At 45.3% G+C, this 19,570-nt stretch overlaps 1 protein-coding gene across 7 annotated transcripts in view; it reads left to right on the plus strand.

Moving 5' to 3' along the window:
* ZBTB46 (zinc finger and BTB domain containing 46) overlaps positions 1–19,428 on the plus strand; it is a 59,650-nt gene extending 40,222 nt beyond the window's left edge. For 6 of the 7 annotated variants that reach the window (XM_056353570.1, XM_056353574.1, XM_056353569.1 and 3 more), the window contains 5 exons: positions 666–838; positions 1,999–2,050; positions 2,144–2,455; positions 8,767–8,942; positions 14,229–19,428. In XM_056353570.1, the coding sequence (XP_056209545.1) occupies positions 666–838; positions 1,999–2,050; positions 2,144–2,455; positions 8,767–8,942; positions 14,229–14,615 (1,100 nt within the window). In that variant the 3' untranslated portion in view covers positions 14,616–19,428. The remainder of the gene's footprint in view (positions 1–665; positions 839–1,998; positions 2,051–2,143; positions 2,456–8,766; positions 8,943–14,228) is intronic. The other variant, XM_056353575.1, reaches the window with a different exon arrangement.
* Positions 19,429–19,570: the final 142 nt, after the last annotated feature.

Here is a 19,570-nt window from a genome sequence, read left to right on the forward strand (position 1 = left end):
CTGGACAAGTAATGTTTTCCTTTTTAACTATGGTAGATTTGTAGAATGTAACGACTGTCGGGCATAATCGAACAGTTTTGTGCAAATACTTGAACTTCTGTGCTTGCTGTCTGTAGAAGGAAGGGAATACTTTTTTCCATCTTTTGTAAAGCACTTTGAGATCAAGGAAGTACCATATTAAATAAAACACCATGGTCAGATCATGAGATCTGAAGCTTTAACATACATTTTCAAGAAAGTTAGCAATAGAAAAAAGTTTGTGCGTATGTTACTTAAAGATTGAAATGTATGTGTTTGAAGTGGTGCTTCTCCAAGAGGTGTCTTTCAGAAATGGGATTGCTCTGGATATTTGTGCTGGACTGTGCTGCTTTCTCCTGACAGACTCCTTAGTGACCTGCCACGCAATATTACTCCACTACATACATCGCGTACAGACGAGGCATTTTGGGTGGGGAGGCTGGTTTAAAAAAAAACACAACCACAGAACAAAACAAAACAAAAAAAAAAACAACCCAAAAAAGCCTGGCATCACTGTCCTGCTGCATTCCCTCCCACTGACAGAAGATAAGCTGCGAGTGCTGGTGCACTGCCTTTGCAAGGCCTTTTTTAAAACCACCAGCTGGTGCTAGTTCACGTGGGTGAGATTCGTTTCCTGTGTTCCCCAGGGCCTGGCACCAACTTGAATCGTTCAAGGGGCGAATGTGATGGCAAAGTGGAAGCACCATCTCCCCCGCTGCCTTCATCACACCTTGCCACTCAGAGCCCCCCTGAGATCTGCTCTTCTGGTGAAATGTCACCAGAAACCATGATAAAAGGAGAGGTGCCTTCCTCAACCCAGGTAAGATCATGGGGGGAAAATGCAAAGACATTTAAATGCAAAGGTGTCTGTTTAATCAAATTCTGCCTGGCTAGGAGTACTTTGAAAGACTGTAATTCCTTATACTTTGATCTGTTCGCTTTTCTTTTTTAAAAACTATTTTAAAACTAGAAGTCTGTTGATGTCAGGGCTGGTGCTGTCCTAATTTTAGCCTTTCTGCCTTACCTCAACAGAACTTGCATTCAAAAAACAAGTGATTTTTATTTTGGGGTATACATGTCCTTTTTATTGTAAATCGCTTTGTTTGCAAAACATTGCATACAAGAACATAATATGGTATAAAGGTAGCAGAGATCCCAGCTATCCGTTGCCCGGTTCTGGTGTTTTGCATTTGGGTTTGTTGGAACTGTCTGAACAGGGACAGAAGCAGGCTGGCTTTCTGTGTCACGGGAGGCAGGAGTTTCAGGTAAGATCCATAGCTTCCTGTGGCATTTCTTATCCTTAATTAAAGGTATAGGTAGAAACACAGTTTTTCCTTTGCAGTCACCTTAGAGCAAAGTGAGCTGGCCAGAGCGGCTGGTCGCTGCTTGTCCTGTCTCCAGCAGACCTGCCCAGGCTGCATCATGCCCCTGCCTCATAGAGGGTTGCCATCTGCCGCACACTGGCATATTGCAAATGGTTTATGAAAAAATATAAATAAAAGCAGATTTTTATTTTTAATTTGGATCAGCAATGCCAGAGCGCGTTGCATAAAGGGAGCTACACAGAAGGTGTTTGTTTTCCATGGGCTTTTCTAGGTGGAAAGAAAAGGTCGCTGTGTAGGGCTAAGGGAAAATTTTCCAGCTCTGTTGTATCTGCTAGAAATTTTCTATCCAGTGTTTCCCGTTGGCCTGAGTGGGAGCCACAGGCGCTTGGTGAGCCTGGAAACTGAGTCGTTACCCAGGTCCTCAGTAGGCATGTTGATTGCTGTCTTCAAAACACCAGATCTTGCAAAATATGGCCCAGTTAACTTAGCTGCTTTGACAGTGAAAGCTTTGTGAAGGCAAACAGGGCTGCCAAAGCAAATGATGAGCCTCCCTTAAAGGAGTAAAGGCAATGATAAGATGGGAGCCTGAGCACTAACTGCAAAGATGTGTTCTTGTAAATGCTTGCCTTAACTTAAATGTGCTTTTCATTTGCAGGCCACTTACGATGGATTTTTAGCACTTTGGCAGTTTGATAATTCTCATTCAGGTAAGGGGAGAGAGAAAAAAAAATTTCAACTATCCGTGTTTTATACCCAAAGACACTAATTTGTACACCTGTATGTGTGTGTTTCTGTTTCAGATAAGAATTTCTCGAGATCTGAAGACATGGACATAACCACTGATGGCCTGTTCCTGGATTCAGCCCTAGCCAAGAGGCTGACCTGTGGTTTCTGCAGGAGGGTTTTCCAGTGTGCTGAAGAGCTGAAGGAGCACATCCACAAGCATGCTTTCTCCGTGCTTCTCCCGTTTGACCTGGCAGACTGCTCCCAGCCTGGCCTTATTGACAGCGTGCCTCCTGGCCACCTTGCCCGCTTCCAGTGCTCCAAATGCCCTGCAAGCTTCACTCTGAAATCAAACATGGATCGCCATGAAAAGACCATCCACTTCAACTGTAAGAAGATGCAGTGTCCTAACTGTGACAAGCTATTTCGAGACAAGACAGACTTAAACCGGCACCTTATGTCTGTGCACTCAAGAGAGCGTACTTTTGTCTGTCTCTCCTGTGGAAAGGGCTTTGGTACACAGAAGAACCTCACCAGCCACGTGAAAGCGTGTTACCTGGGCTCTGCCCGGCTGGTCGGGTTTGAGCTTTTGGACAGTGTAGGACAAAACGAGGATCCGGAGGACGCATAGATACCATTGTGTATACGAGACGCTTCCTTAAAACTAGGAAAAGCAAATTGTTCCATTGTCCTCATACTGCAAATAAATGTGCCGCAGGTGTAATATAATAGAGTAATTCCCCAAAGCTGATCAGGTTGATAGTGTGCTGGTTCCAGATACTGTGTAACTGCAGCCACGGTGCTGGTTTTCTGCAAAGATAACTTTTGTCAGCCCATAATAATGGGCGCTTTGGCTATCTTGCTGGTGTGATCCTACTGTGTGCTTATACTACCTTAAACTTATTTTTTTTTTTTATCAGTAGATCTCAAAGTGCTTTATAAAAGAAACTGTGATGTTTTCCTCTTATTCCCTGGAAAAATAACATACCTCAGCTTGTTGGGCGTGTTAGCAATAGAATTAATAATAGAATTCAGTCGTCTGAGTTCTGGTCTAGTGCTCTGTCCATTAGACAATTCAGGCGTTTCAGGCTTTTATTCAGTTTGAGATGAGGAGCTGTGAAAGCATGGGGTTGCTCAGTCCTGTAAGGTGTTTGCAGTCTGGTTTTCTCTGTCATCTAAGGGATAAAAATGTGCTGCTTGTTCATGTGTGCAACAGGGTGTGTAATTTGGGCTTGAAAGTTGTTGCGAGGCCTATTTTATTGATACTATGTTCGAGTACTCTTAGGACTTTTTTGAAATATTCTGGAGTATGGGTGTGGTTTTCAGGAATTCTGTAAATTTTGCCGATTTGTTTGTTATACATAATGTAATTAAGTTAGCCAGACTGAATGTATGTTGTTGAAACGGAGGAGAGGATTCTTTACATAGAAGGTTGAACTGAAACTTAGGGTGCGCGTATAAAAATCAGTAGTGGTTGTTACTGGAGGGTAGAAACCTTACTGTAATGTCTATTTTATTATATAAAATTCATTTATTTTTTTAAATATTAAATATTTCTGTGTCTCTTGCTATATATTTACATGCAAAACCAGATTATAGTAACTGTGAAATTAAAATAGCATAATTACTTGTCGTGCTTCCCAGCTGCTCTGTGCACAGCACAGCTTGTCAGCAGCTTGAGCTTCAGCGCTGTAGGACTGCTTCCCTTCATGTGCGAGAGAGGCAGCTGAGAAAGCGAAAGCAACTTCTAGAAATGATCTTTAGAGTTCTCCAGAATAGTTCTTCCTCATAAGATTGTTGCATCTCAGGGAGGCAAAAACAAGCAATATGTGGTTGTGCACAAAGTGGACTTGAGCAGGCTGGAGGTCTCCAGTGGAGAGTTTCTGGCAGAGCTGTTCCCCGTGGAAGGCTGGGTGAGGGAGATCATCCAGGTCCTGCTGCCCTTGCTTTCCTAGAGAGGGAATAGTTATATTCTGGTGCAGCACTGCTTTTCCCACTCCTGCTGTGAATGGGAGCTTCAGGGATACGGCTCCATGCCGGCGCTGGGTTTTTGAGGGTAGGGGGGCTGGAGATTCCCTGCTTGGCTTAGTTCTTCCTCGTTGGTTGAGCAGGATGCGGTCAGAGTTGAGTCTGTGTTCCTATATAACCAGTGTAGGATGCCATACTTCAGTCATTATTTTTTTTTTAAATTTTTTTTGCAAAGTCACGTTCTTTTTTTTGCTCTGGTTCCCATTGACATCCTTGGTGTTGTGGATCACAGCTGTCTGTGTGTGTGTGTGGTTTATAGTCTGTCAGCTTCCCTTGCTACAAATATCCATTTATTTGCCTCATGATATATTTTGCTCTTCAATAACCAGCAAGTGAGGAAGGAGAAGGCCAAGCCAGAAGAGAAAGCTGTCACCAAAATGGGGAATTTGGGAGCAGCAAGGTAGGATTTGTCTGGAGTGGAAAAGTAAGATGCCAGCAGAAGTAACTTTAGCAAATTTTAAAAGGTTTAATTCATGTGGTAATACTCAATGACATTTCATATTTGTTCTTTTGTTTCCTCTCCTCATATTTGAGAATTTCATTCAACATGGAACTCTTCTTCTATAATCAGGGCAACTCCTTCTCTCTAATAGGGGTTTAAGTAGTGTACTTGGCCTGTACGTCAGAGTGTTTTCTGACTTCAGCACTGAGACTTTCCCGTGTTTCCCTTCAGGATCAGGAGTAGGTTTTTTAAAATGTTACAGCCATAGGGTATAACATAGCAGAGGCTTACATGGTGGAGAAAACTTTTAAAAAGTAGGGTTGCTGTGTGAGAAAATGGCACAGGAAGATGATGGGAAGTGTAAGTTTGGCGGTTAAATTGCACCTTACTATTCATAAACTTAAATATATTTATGAGGATTAAGTGGATGAGAATTCTCTTATTTGTGAATTCTTTGTAATAACCAAATGAGTGTAGTATTTCAGTGATTATTAACTACATATCAGTTTACAGAGTTGACACAAAGCAGCTGTACCGGGCGGTGTATCACTGGTGCTTTTCCTTCTCTCAAGCCAGGGATGTAGGAACCTGTTTTCATTTAACAGCCTCAGTGAAATAAGTGAAGTTACTTGAGATGACAATACCAAAGGCTTTTTCCAAACCGTTATTGTGTTGGTTTTAAAAATGCACATCTTTGTAAATATTTTAGTGAAGTACATAGATTTTCACCATGGCCCTGTGTATTACATTCTCCGTTTCTTGGTGCTGCTCTTCCTATAGAAGTGTCCAATAGCTCATTATCTGTGGCGCTGCTGTTGATGGTCTTGATGATCTTGTTAAAGATTATTTCTTAGGACCTTAATGCTGCTATACATAAACTCTACAAAATACTGTCACTTAGACAAAAGATTCTACTCGTTCCAAAATCGGTATGTTGTTCGTTGAATATACATACTTGTGGGTGCGTATATTTAACAGTACTGTGAAAATGTTAACTCTGCAATACAGTTGTTTTTTTTAACAATGCTGCTGTTTTTCAGGTGTTTACTTTTGTAGATGCAAGAACTAAATATATGGCTATTTGGTGAAAAAATAGTTTTCAATAAAACGAGAGCTGCAAAAGTGTTCTGTGACTGTTTTTAAATAGAAGCGTTCTGGAAGTTGAACATGTTATTCTCAAGCGATTTAAGCTGAATGCAGGCAGAAGTCGGCATGAGGGGTCTTGAAATTGGAAAGTGTTAGGAGTATGTTGTTGGAAATCCATGGATGTGTTGGAAACACATGGTGCCATCCGGAGTTGCCTTTCCAGCTCCCACAAGAGCTCAGCCAAAAAGTGAAGGGATGGGTGCGGACGGTAGATGAGAGGCGGCATCTGGTCATTTAGGAAATGACGGGATCAGGCACAATCTGGTGATGTAGGAAGTGAGGGATTTTGTGGTATTCTCTTCTCTAAAGCACTTTCGCTTTGTAATCTTGGGGTGTGGATGCTGTCAGGATCTCTGTGGCAGTTTTTTCCTGAGCTGCAGCCACCTCGCCAGGCGACTTGTCCTGCTGGCTGTGGGCTCCGCGTGCGGCTTGTTGGTGGTGCTGGGTACTGGATGTGTCCCCTCTTGACTTCTCCTGAGCAGCTTACACCTTGCTTACCTTGTCTAGACTCCATAGTAAGAGGTTTATAGTGATCCTGGGGAATGTAAGTGTTTGGGCTATCGCTAATAGTCGAGCAGTTACAAGAGCAGACAGGAAACGTATTTATCATAAATGGCTTTGTATCGTGACGTTGATACTCGTTGGGGAAGAAAGTGGGCTCCTTGCCTCTGTTTAGACAAGGGGGTCTGAAATCCCGAGGAGAAGATAAAGCAAAAAATACTTTCCCTGTAATATAAAAGAGAAAGAGTTTTCATATTCTAGGTTTTTTTAAAAAAATTCAAAATCTTGTACATCAGAGGGTAGGTGTGGGGTAGGGGAAGGGCTGGGTTAGCAGCCCGAGCTTGCGCAAGGCTCTGGGCATGGGGCCATGTTAAAGTATCTCCTCTGGAACGTTCCCAATGCAGTGCAAGTGCATAGTCACTGAAACCAACCCATCAAAATTCTGCCTGATCACAGGGATTAATCTTTACTGATGGGTGAATAAAATATTCTTTAGTGTTCACTTTCCCTATTGTCAGTATTGCAGCCGTGGCCCAGGTGAGTTGGCTTTTTTTAAAAAAAAATTTTATTATTATTATTTATTTTCCTTTTTTTTTTTTTTTTTTTCCCTTGAGCTAAAAAATTCCCTTGACAGCTTTACAAATATGCTGGAAAACCCGCACCAAACCACTAAAAAAAAAAAAAGAAAGAAAGCACCCGTAGGATGGGCCAGCACAGCTGCTGAGCAGCACAAGAAAAGAATATAAGAATATTAGATCCCATTCAAACTGCTAGTCAAAGGAAGTATTTTTTCCACAAAGTTACCTGTGTGGAGGATGTTTTTAATTCCAAGTAGTCAAAAGAAATGTGAAGACAAAATTCCTATCACAGCAGCTTGAACCATGCTTTTAATCTGCATTAGAACAATAAAAAAACTTGTTAGAATACTTTTTCTAAGCTGAGGTTCTGTTGAAATGCTTCTTCTGATCGTGAGGGGTGGTGTTACTTATTTAATGTAAAGATGTCTTCATAATGTCGTGTGGTTCGCACTTTCCCGTGATTAACAAATGTGGTTAACTTTTCACCTTGTTTTATCTGCATTGCAAATACAAAACAAACTTTAAAAATGGAAGAAAAGCAACAAAAATCCCACAAATTTGGCATCGAACAACACCAATCGCGTGAGCCTACTGACTTTCTTTAATAAACACTGGTTGTACATAGCTGGTTTGCAGGGTGCAGCGTAACTCCCAGGGTGTTACCTGCAGTACACGGGGGGCATGCACTGTACGTCAGTGAGTAGGGCATTTGTAGCAGATAACATTTCAATAAGCACCTAAAAATATTGCAAAATACTCAGTATGTTAGAAGCTGTGTAGTAGGACTGGTGTTATCCTTATTCCCCCAGCTCTCCTGCATAGATGTTTGCATTTACCAAGAGCCATTTACATCCACATAGGATACTTCAGGTGATTAACTAGAACTTGGCTTTCTTTTTTTTCCATTGTTGTTATGTAAACAATATATTGTTTTGAGAAATAATGCTAATTAGGAGAAAAAGTGGGTGAAAATTAACATACTAATGGAAAGGAATCGAATGACAAGAAGGTGGAGATTTAACATCCTATCCACGTGGACAGTCACTTCCAAACTTCTGGTGGGTGGATGTCCTCAGGGAGTAGCAAATACTCTGTTTTCACCTGCTGTGGTTTGCATATTGCACTTTCCCTTGGTTTGGAGGAGGAAATGCCACCACAGCTGCCGTGTGCGTTCTTCTGGCAAACGAGACCCTTGGGCTGGCAGTGCTGTGCGTCCCCTGGGGCCGCTTCCAGCGCACGTCTGAGGTGACAAGAAGAAAAGAATCAGCAGTGTCAGAATGGCTTCAAAGAACTCATCCCTTTTCAGCAAAATATGGTTGGGGGGGACAGAAAAAAGTCCATCAGGAGCTATATACAGCTGCCTCCTAAGGAGGCTCGCAAGGGTCCTGCTGCAATTCGACGTTACGCATCCTTTTAGATTTCTGTGTCTGTGCTGCAATGGTTACGCTGGGTGAGAGTTGGATAATGCAGAGCATGTTTGCTGTAACTGTCCTTTTTTTTCCTGGGTAATCCTTGGTTTCTGCATCTTCTTTTGAAATACTCCTGGAGTGTGTGATGATGTTCTTGCATCGTCCCATAACTAAAGCGCGTGGCACTGTCGGGGTGTTACAGCTGTGGTCTGCTCTTCACGGCTTGCCGCTTCCACAAATGGTGGTGGTAGAGTTTTAGATCTTGGTGTTTAGGATAATTCACTGTAAGTCAGAATCACAGCAGATTGTTAGTCCTCTTCAGCTGCCGTTCAGCAAGCGCTGGGCAGTGTTACAGACTGTTGCTAAACATTTGTGCGTCGGCTTGTTCAAAAGCTGCTGTTATGAGGGTACTTCAAGTTGTTAGTTTTAATAATACAAGTGCATTAACATAGTATAAAGGTTTTAAAAAAGTGTAGGTGGTTCAGAGGTGAGAGTGTGATTTCACATTGAACTACTTTAATAGTGACATAGTGAGGAGACTGTCCCATTGAGAACGTTCTGAGCGTAATCTGTGTGTTGTGCTTCCTCTCTTCCAGTCAATGAGTTCACAGTCATCAGGAAGAAGTTCAAGTGCCCGTACTGCAGTTTCTCAGCCATGCATCAGTGCATCCTGAAGAGACACATGCGATCCCACACGGGAGAAAGACCTTATCCCTGTGAGATCTGTGGGAAGAAGTTCACCCGCCGGGAGCACATGAAGCGGCACACCTTGGTAAGAGCCCTGGCCGGGCAGCAGTGTGGGCAGCGGGTGCAGGCAGCACATCTGTTCAGCTGAAGGATAATGGGCTTCCTCCAATTTACAGCTGTATTTTGTTTTCCTGCTGGTCTAACAACTTCTCCAGGTTTTTTTGGTTTATTTTTTTCCCCTCCCACCTTTCAAAGGCACAGTGTTCTGCAGCCGGTTTGTGCAGAGGGAAGCCACGGCGGCTCTCCTGGCTCCACCGGAGGGTTTCCGAGTTGCTCCCCCGGCAGCCAGTGCTGCCTGTGCCAAGGGCTGAGCCGGCCTCGCAGTGCCAGCCTTGCCCTCCGGCACAGCCGCCTCCTTCCCAGCCACGCTGGCTGCCGGGGGGAGCCTGGGCACTGAGGACAGGAGCTAAAATAGCTAATGCTGCCTTTGGGGTGGAAAAGGAAATTTTTTTTTTTTTTAATAGGTTGAATGATTCGGTGCAGGAAGCTTTAAAATGCGTTGCTCAGCAAGAAGAACTCAAGGCAAAGCTGCTCTGATCTGGCAACGCTTAGTTATCAAAAATAATGTTATGCCTTATTGAAGGTGGTTGCTCAAAACGAAATAGGAGGCTGGCTGGTGCTGTTGGCCGGCCTTTTACAACTTCCTCTGAAACAAAATTTTTAGGTGAACTTTGATTTACTTATAAGGGGAGAATTAGTTGCCATCCTAAAGTGGTTCCTCAGAGCTTGGTATAGAGGTGGTACGGTGGGTGAGCAAATAGTTTCTATGTCATTATTTCAGTAATGCACACCAGCAAGCTCTGTTGCCCCTCTAAATAAGCTTGTAGTGAAACCCAGATTATTTTTTTTCAATACTGGGGATGGCAGCTGTGAGGTTCTAGTACAGTGAGATACTTAAAAAAAAAAACAAACAGTCCCAAGAGTGTTTACAGTTCAGTGACTAAGAATCGATTTGTTGAGGTCAGTTAAATAACTCTCCCCATATTTATTATCTATATATATCATATGTATATTATCTATTAAATTTTGGATGTAAAGAATATCTCACTGGAGGAGGTGTGCTTCCGGTAATTAATACCTAATTTTCCTGGTTCTAATTCTCAAAAACCCCACAAAGAACCTGAATTCCCTCATCCCAGTCCTGCAGGCGTTGCGTCCCCTTCATCCCTCCTGCGGTGGCGGTTCAGCAGCGGTGACGCAGCTCGGTGCAGGTGTAACGAAATGGGCAATTCCTCTTCTTGCTCTGTAGATTTCTGCCCTGACGAGAATCAGCAGATCTTTACGTACCGTGGGGAAGGCAGGGAAGTGCCCTGTACCCTCAGGAGTGAAAGTGAGCCGATCTGCAAATTCGTTTTAGTGCTGCTGAAGCCGTTGTGGGTGACCGACACGGTTCTGTTCTGTCCCAAGTCCCATTAACGCACCCAGGGAGATGGAATCGGTGATTTGTGGATACGTACCAGGGGGCTGGTGTGTGTGTGTGTCTGCCTGCGTCTCTGTACGACTTGTTTCACGTCAGGAATTAGCTAGTTTAGGAAATACCGGCTGGATTACAGATTTGTAGTGCCAGCTCCTGAGCAAAGTGCCACCCCGACAAAACCGATTTGTTTTCATTTCCAAAGAGCCATCAGTGACTCCAGGGCACCTTGGAATGGATGGTTAAAGAGAAAAGGACAGGGATTTGGGGGTTTTTTGGTACTGTTTGAAGTAAGGCCCCAGAAAAAAATCCAGTTTCATTATTTATCTGAAGATTCTTTTGAAATGAACCTACAAAAAGGGGTGTTTTCTTACATGCAGATGCTACCGTGCTGATCATGGTTTACAACAGCAGTGGTGCGGGCTGCCCGAGGCGCTCGTGGCCGGATGAGCTGCTGGATTCGTGTGCTTTGCTTGTCTTGTTGTCTTATTTCGTCTGAAGTTTTGGGGCTTAATTGTGAACTCTTCAGCTAAATCTGTAAAGATGAATGCTAGTGTGCATCAAATAAAAATACATGTTATAAAAATAAGGTGTAGGAGAAGGAAGTAGGTTTAACACACCAAACCCCTTGTTTCTCTCAGTTCCTCAACTGATAACCACAGACATAAGGGGACTATTTTAATTTAACTCAGATTAAAAAGTGTACTTTTATAGTCTTGATATAACATTTAAATTTAATAGAAACACTTGTTTTCTTTGAATGGGAGTACTAAAGTAAAAACAAGAGTTTCTTTCTAAAAACCTTTGCACTTGGAGTGCTATTTCCGTGGGGTGGCAGAGCGGAGCTGGGTTTCCCACACCGTCGCAGTGACCAGGCTGTGTCCAGAAGGAAGCACTACCCCTGTGATACCCACCAGGTTTTCACCTTAAATGAAAAGAATTTGCCCAAAAGGGTCTTGATTTTTAATTTGAAGTGACTTGTCTCTGTACATGCCGAACTTTCTTACCTGGTCTGCCACAGCATCGCACGTGACGTGCAAACTGCTTAAAACTGGTGGGATACATTTAGGTGGGAAAGCGCAGGTTGGTTGGCATACTGAGCTGCTGTCTCCTTGCTGTAGCTTTTTAAAAGAAACTTTTTTTTTTTTTTCCCCCAAGCGCATGAGAGCCTGGTTATTATTGGGGTGTTACCCCCACTATGCAGCTTGCTCAATCCCCGCTGCTGTTGCAGAAGCGGGTGCCTTTTCCTGGGAAGAGCCGCTGCCCGATGGGAGCGGGGGGCTTACACAACACATTGCTGTGGCATTCCAAACCCCCCCCCCCCCCCCCCCCCCCCCCGTCTCCTGCCACCCCCCCTCCGTGCATGCCTGTTGGGCTGAGTGCCCAGCCATCTGCTGGGGGACTGCCCCCTCCCCCCCGGCGTCCCGTCCCTATTGCCTTGGGGTCGGGGTTCTGCTGCTCGGGGGGCAGAGCCAAGCGGCGAGCTCAGGGCTGCTGCAAGTGCACAGGTTTGAAGAGCTGTTACTGGTTTTGCAGCAGGGAACACCTCGTCATGCCAGCTGGTTGCCTCCATCATTCCATTGTTTTATTTCTCAAAACTTTCCCCCTTTTTTTTCTTATTTTGTTTTTTTTTTAATTCTTCTCAGAAATTTAGGATGTTGATGTTGTCAGCACAATGTTTTCCCCTCTCCCCCTTGGAATATTGGTATTTAGTCTGTTAGTATGTGGTCTTTCCAATGGCATTTTCAGATACCGAGGACCAAACGCTGTTTCTGTATTCAATAATTACTAATTTGGCCATAAGAGAAGTAAAACTAATGCCTGCTCAGCTGCATCCAGTAATGTGGTTCACTTTGAATGTGCCAACTGAACTGTCAGTGCTGGCAAAGAGGGGGAGAGTGATCAGGTTTCTAACAAATACTTATCGTTTTAGTACCTGCTTCATAATTCCTTTTTTATATGGCTCTTTTAGCCCTTATTCTGTGCCCTTGACCACCTTCTGTGATCCTGTTTGGCTTTTGATGCCTGAAAATCATTCTTCTACCAGTTAAAAATGAGTGATACCGATAGATCCTGTTATACCTATAGATCCTGACTGACAGCCATGTCCCAACTGCTTCTGTAAAAGCTTACATGTAGTTTAAAAAAAAATAAATATAATGGCTTTGCTTGATGCTGTTGAACACTACATCACGGGGACTAGCTTGGAGCCAGGGAAGCCTGAAGCCGGAGCACATCAGAGGAGCTGGCGGGCTTTGAGCGCGGTGGGGACCGGTGCGGCACAGAGCTGGAGCGAGCATCATGTGGTAGCGAGGGCTTGAGGGGGTGAGGCGGGTCAGTTTGTCCTCATCCCACATCCCGTTAACTTGGCTGGCTGTTCGGATGAGCGACGAGCGCGGGGTTTTTGGAGGATCCTGTCTGAGAGCAGGCGATCCTGTGCTGAGGCAGGAGCAGGGAGCTGGCCTCTCCAGGTGCTGGGTTAAAATAAAAGGAAGGGCTTTTCCATGCAAGGTGTGTTTAACCAGCAAAACCTTCCCTACAGCCTGTTGGGAGCATGAAAAGAAATAATTAAAAAAGTAAAATAATTAGGTGCTGGCGATATGTGCCCAGCGGCTGTGGTAGCTGCTGGTCTGCATGAAGCAGCGTGCTCAGGACCACCCTGGATCACTGGCCACTGCGTAGCATCATACAGGGTGGATCCTCCTCTGCTTCTGCAGGTATCTCCTGCTGAGCAGTGCCAGTGACTGGGCAACGCGAGCTCCTGGCCTGTCCCTGTGTGGCATTAATGTATAATATATATATATACACACATAAAATTTTTCTTTATATATAGATATATATATGTTTAATGTTGGTCAGCCCTGAAGTAGTCAGGTGGTTGGGCTAGATGATTGTTGTAGGTCCTTCCAAATGAACTATTTTATATATAAATTGAATATATATCTGCATTTTATATAAATTCTTTATGTATAATGTAAATGAAAGTACCTGATGAGGCTCCTTGTGGTGGGATTGGGGAGCTCTGGCTGCACTGGCTGGCTGTTCCCTTTCAGAGAGGAGCAGGTGAACATTCTGGATGAGCTCCTTGCCTTCCACATGTGGCAGAAGTAGCCAGCAACAGATTTCACCTCTGATGAGGCAGTTTTGTGCTTCTCAAAGTAGGTGATTTTGCTCATTGTGTAGTGAAGTTTGAATCTTGGGAGTGATTTCTGGGATCCTGCAGAGCATTTTCCCACTTGCAGCTTATTCTGTAAGTGCGATAGCTCCCTCTGTGTGCCTGGCACGCTTGGACGTAGGCTGCAGCGTGATTTATAGAACAGAAACACTTGTGACAAACCATTTTTCAGCCACTGGAGTAGGCAGGATTAAGGTTATAGAAGTACGTTCAGCTGCACTTCTTGAGAGAGATTGGGTACATTAACAGTGCTCCTACTCTGGGTCTTGGCAGCAGTGGGATCAGGAGGGAGATGGCTGAATTAACGTGATGTTAACAGCAGTTTGATCGTGGGTTGGTTTGCTCTGGTCTGAAGAGAACTGGGGCTTGGTGGTGGTGGGGTTTTTTCTTCCTTTTTAAGATCCTCCTCGTGGTGGTAGAGTAATGCAACTGTTGCACCCCAGAAGAAATGAAAAGGGGAGGAAAAAATGAAATGATACAAGTTCCTCTCAAAACTGCTAGTTTGATAATCAAAAGGCAGTCTTGAAAGGATTTTCTACTGATTAATTTTGTAATTAATCACAGCGGGTTTGAGTTCACGACAAGAGCCCACGACAATCTCAGGTTGCAGTCGCAGGCTGCGGTGGTTTTGCCTTTGCAAAGGATGGGGGAGCGAGTCCTTCCCTGCAGCTCTCCATCCCTCTCCCTGGGCATTAACTTTTCTGATCATTCTTCTTTTCCAGGTCCACAGCAAAGATAAAAAATACGTCTGCAAAGTGTGCAACCGAGTGTTCATGTCTGCGGCCAGTGTGGGGATAAAGCATGGCTCTCGCCGCCACGGAGTTTGTGCCGATTGCTCTGGGCGAGGCATCGCTGGTCACCTGGACCACAACGGGGGGGAAGGGTCTCCAGACGAGTGCTACCCCGGGGAGGGGCAGTACATGGAAGACCCAGATGACATCAAAGTGGAAGGAGACGAGGAGATGGGAGACGACGACGACATCAAGTGGAAGGATGACGTGGGCATGTCACAAGATGACGTGATTTTAGATGATGACAAAGATGTCGACTCTCCACAGGAGCAGGACAACTCTGGGGAGAACGACAAGGATTTTACCTGGATTTCTTAGGGATTATTTTTTTTTTTTTTTTTTTGGTTTTTGTTTCGCTCTGATATTTGTAGGGGGAGGGAGGGTGGGGGAGGAAGGAGTATGTTGGGAAAACTAAATAGCCTTGTTGTCGTCCATGTGTGCAAAATAACTCTTGTGTTTTCTAAACAAGTCCTTCTCTGTTCCACTCAGATACTGTCTTAGCAGTGTCGCTTCCCTCGACACGACTGACTTCGCCTTCCCCCCCTCTCCCTCCGGGACAAGCCCGGATCGCGGTCGCCCCCTGGACCAGCCGGGCTGCACCTGGGCAAGGGGGACCCTGCGGGCGCGAGCGCTGCACCGCGGGGGGGCTGGGGGAGCACGAGTCCTCCTACCTTCCCACCCTCGACCAATGCCAGGGAGATTTTTGTGTCCGAAGCAGGTTTTTTTTTTTTTTGTGGTTGTTGGTTGGTTTGTTTTTGTTGTTTTGGGTTTTTTTAACACCTTGTCTGTGTGCTAAAATCCCAGCAGCAGTGGAATTACAAGCTAACGTTGTGAAGGCAAATTGATGTGCGTGTTGGAGGGCTTCCCTTGATGATAACAGGCCTTTTGCAAAGTTATTTGAAGAGATTTTTTTATTCTTTTTTATGGAGCCAAATAGATCGAAAGGCAGGTCAGATTACAGCCTTACAAATTGTTTTCTTAGATACTTAGCTTCCAAAAGAATTGCCATCAAAGACAGAAAGACTATGACGTTTCTTGGACCTACTGGCGTCTTACCCGTGTCCCGTCTTCCAGTCTTGGTTATCCGCGGTTGCAGGGACGTGTGTGTGGGTGCTCCCAGAAGTGCCCTTTGCTGTAATGGGGACAGATAGTTCTTTACCTGTCGTTGTTCTCTGCAAACACCTTCACTTTCCTCCCTTTGCTCAGCTGCCTTTTTTGTCAATATATGCAAACCGTAGCAGAACGGAGGCTTTTAGCAAAGTGCAGGATGAACTGGGAAGGGTGAGAAGCCAGGTTGAGGAGACCCCAGCTGGCTGGAAATCTTGCTGCTCCTGTCCGGTGGACTTTGCTGGGGCCAGGATTCACCTGGGTACATTGTTCTTCCCTGCTAATTTAAAATTTTTCGTGCATCACTCGTAGGTGTAACCCCTACTGAATTCACGGTGAAAACCTTCAGCTGTAGCTGCACTGGTTCCATGTACGTTTTTGAATAAACCTTTTTTTTAAAAAAAAAAAAAAAATTAAGAATCAGGTTTCTCCCAGTATCTCCTAACTGGCTCTGTGGGGCTGCTCCAGGTAGTTGGATTTTCCTTGTTCATATCGGCCACTGTTGCCTTCTTCCAGCTACACCTGAATGACAACAGCAACAAAGTGCGTTGGAACTGTCTCGTTCCTGAGTAGAAGCTTCTTTAACCCCTTCGCCTCTTTGCTTCTGGTGCTTTTTTTTAAATAAGAATAATAATTAAAAAAAAAAAAGCTGAAGACCTCGCTCTTCCCTTGCCGTAGAGCAATTGTCTACGCTGTCTGTGACGGTGGTTTCTTGAAACCTGCCACCGCCGCCTGCCCGTTACCAGAAAGCCAAACGATAAAGGTGCTATTTACCCCGCGGTGGGACAGGTGAGCTCCGGGGGGGTGTGCGGCGCAGGGGGGGCCTCGCCAGCAGCGTGGTTCCACCCAGCGGAGCAAGGAACAAGGATTTTGTACAATAAACCCCAGTAAAGCAAATAATCTGGAGGGACTGAAGGTGTGCGGTGCCGGGGTGCGGCAGAGTGTGGGGGGAGCCGTGGGCCTGGCACCGCCGGCGGCCGGTTCTCATTTGTTCCCTGATTTAAGGTGCATCCCGGGTTTATGGTGTTCGACCCCCTTTGCTGCGCCTCAGCCCCTCGCCAGCGCTGGCCGCATCTCCCTGCCTGCGCCCTCCCGCATCACGCCGGCGATGCCCTTCACTGGAGCCTCCGGCCGCTCCCGACCCCTGCGGTGTCGGTGGGGGGGGACACGGGTCCTCAGCCCCTCCGCTGGGCTCGGCAGGGCCAGACCCCTGGGCTCAGTCAGGCTCGTTGCTTCTAGCCGGTGCGAGTGGGTGACCCTCTTTAAATACCGAACAGAGGCGCAGGGTCCCCCAGAAACTCTTTACTTTAATCCTAAAAATCTAATTCTGCGTTTTGGCTCCTTGCAGAGCCCTCCTACCATGCAGAAAAAGGCAGAACCCCACTGTTGTGCAATTAGACCTTGATACAGTCATTTCCCCACCAGCCGTAGCAGTTGGGGGGTCCCGGCGCAAGGTGCCCCCCCCCCCCCCCCCCCCCCCCGCCCCGACCTGCTCCCCCAGGCACGGTCTTTGTATTTATTGTCATTTATCCTGTAAATATGGAGGGGGGAGGGGGTGTCTGAGGTCCTGAACTTGCAGCATCACCTGTTGCGTGTAGACAAATAGATACAGTACTGAACAGGTATCTGTAGCTTTGCTTTTTATATGTAAAAAAAAGCTATTTTAAAGAATTTCCAAACCTGACCCCTTCACAGCCGCTGGGTTTTGGTGACATTCCGTCTCGCCCATCGCGGGTGCCGGTGCATGCGCCCACTGCCCACCCCTCCTGGGGGGAGCGGAAGCATCACTCCGAGCCCTCCTCTTCCTCGCTTCTCCCTGCCCTCGCCCTTGGGTGACTCGGGTTTTGTGATCAGAGTGACCGGGTGCTTAGCTTTACCTTGCAAATTCCTTTGGGAATATTTTATATTCTTTTCCTTTCCTTTTTTTTCTCCTTTCTTTTTGAGGGTGGGCAGTAGGGCAGGTGGCTTTCGGAGGTGCCTCCTGGCAGAGCTGCTCTGAAGCTCTTTGAGCTGAGGATGCAGAATTAAATTAAAAAGGAGAGAAAACCAGAAACTCCACGTAGAAGCTAACTTTCACCATGTTACCATTATTATCTGGCACATGCTTCCATATTACTAACATACACTATATATACCAAATAAAGTCATTCTAACACCTGATGTATATTTGAAGTGCTTTGTTTTGATGGAGGTGTGCAGATTCAGAAATGTAGGAATTAGTCCTTACATTTCCATGCTCCGGTGGATGCTTTGTGAGGCTTGGGTTCGAAAAAGGAATTTGGGCTTTTTTTTTCTTTTTTTTTTTTTTTCTTTTTTTTTTTTTTTTTTTTTTAAATGCTGAAACTTTATAAAACTTCATTAGTTGCTCTGTGCAACTGCAACCCTCGGGCTCCTCTCCGGGCACGTCTGGGATCTACTGCCTATGCAAACTTTTCAGCTCTTTGAGATTCCAACAAACCCCCAGTAATTTTTGCCTGTGCTGTCCAGCGCTAGCTTGAGTAACCTCTAGCATCTCGTCTTTGTATTTCCCTTCAGGGCTTTGTATACTTCACTGAGGTTCCCTTTTTTTAATTTTTTCTAAATATACGTATGTGTAATATATATATATATATACAGATTTAGTTTAAAGAAAATAACTCCCTTATTGGTAAGAAAAAAATTGATACACTTGGTCTCGGTAACTTGCAACTAATTTTTTTAAGTCGTTGTATGTACTTGTAAATGTTCCTCCCGGAATTTCTTTGTTGTCCTTGTTACTTTTTTTTGACACACGAGAGAGTGCCAGGAGTAGAAAGAGCATTTCAAGCCGTGCTTGTTCTGCACGGGATGGGGTGCTCTGGCATCGTCCTGCCCTTCCCTCCGGGAGATGTCCCGCGGGATGGGGGTCCTGCCCTGCCCTTGCGTTTGGCCAGTACCTTAAACAGGGGACAAACAAGGCTCGTGCGTGGCCTTCTGACAGTTTAGTTCCAAAAAAAATAAGTGATTTAAATGTCATGAAGTCCCCAGGTTGGTGTGTTTTAAGGTCACCCCAAAGCCCCACAGCTGGGAGCGACTTTGCGGGGCAGTGGGAGCGGGATGCGTCGCGGGGAGGTTGGCGGAGCCACTGTCCTGCTCCTTTTCCTTTTTATCCCAACTCAGCGCTGGGACTACACAGGGAGCAGTTTTCTTAGGAAAGGAAACCCGCCCTGGCGCTAGGGCCCGTTGTTTCTTCTCTCGACTCATGCCTTTAAATACTCCGCTTTTCCAAAGCGAAAGCCGCGTTGTTGGGGGGCTGGCGCGCGTTGGGGCCAGGGGCTGGAGCAGGGGCTCGGCTCATGCCCCCCAGGTGGCCCGGCTGCCGCTGGGGCTGAGCCCCCTGGCACCCCCACCTCCAGCTTCCCGTTTTGCACATCGCCCTTTAGGAAAGAAACTCCATGAAAATAATGCAAAAACTGGAATTTTTTGCAATATTATGAAAGATAATCTTATTTTAGCTCATTCTGTGACATGTGCAACTCCTAAGAAAGCCATACTTAATGGTTCTTTTTATTTTTTAGATTCTATATTGTGTTTTGAATTTCTGCCTTTTTTTTTTTTAGTTCTGCATAGTAAGAGTGCTGTGTGTATGCTTTCATATATATTTATTTTTCAACGTGCTTTAAACCTGTCTACACAAATAAAGCTAAACAAGAAAAAAAAAAAAAAGGACAGCGTTTGAAGACGGTTGACTATTATTATTTTTTTTGCTGGGAATATTCTATATTATACTGACTTTATATTAATTATTATAAACCTGTGTTTGTATTGAAGATGTGTTTAATATTTCGGGGAGGTTGAGGAGATGTAACCAGAGGGCAGTGGGAGAACATGGCTGTGTTGTACTGATTTTCTGTAAATGTAGTTCAGGTAACTATGACCTTATTTTCTAGTCGCTCTCCCAGTTCCGCGGCTGCCTCTGGGTTAGAATTACTTTGTGATGGGATTTAGCTTAGACATACTTGCAAAAATCAATCAGTTTCAATAAATTGGGAAATTGCTGCTACAATTCCGGCTGGAGGTCGGTGCTTGGTTTTGTTGGGGTTTTAATGTGTTGTTATTTCTCTGCTGCTGGCGGAGGGATGGGGCGATGGCGGGGCCGTGGGCACCACCCAGCTGCAGCCCAGCGGTGCTGCAGGGCCCAGCACCCC

The sequence above is a fragment of the Falco biarmicus genome, chromosome 10 (genome assembly GCF_023638135.1).
Source record: "Falco biarmicus isolate bFalBia1 chromosome 10, bFalBia1.pri, whole genome shotgun sequence".
Classification (NCBI taxonomy): domain Eukaryota; kingdom Metazoa; phylum Chordata; class Aves; order Falconiformes; family Falconidae; genus Falco; species Falco biarmicus.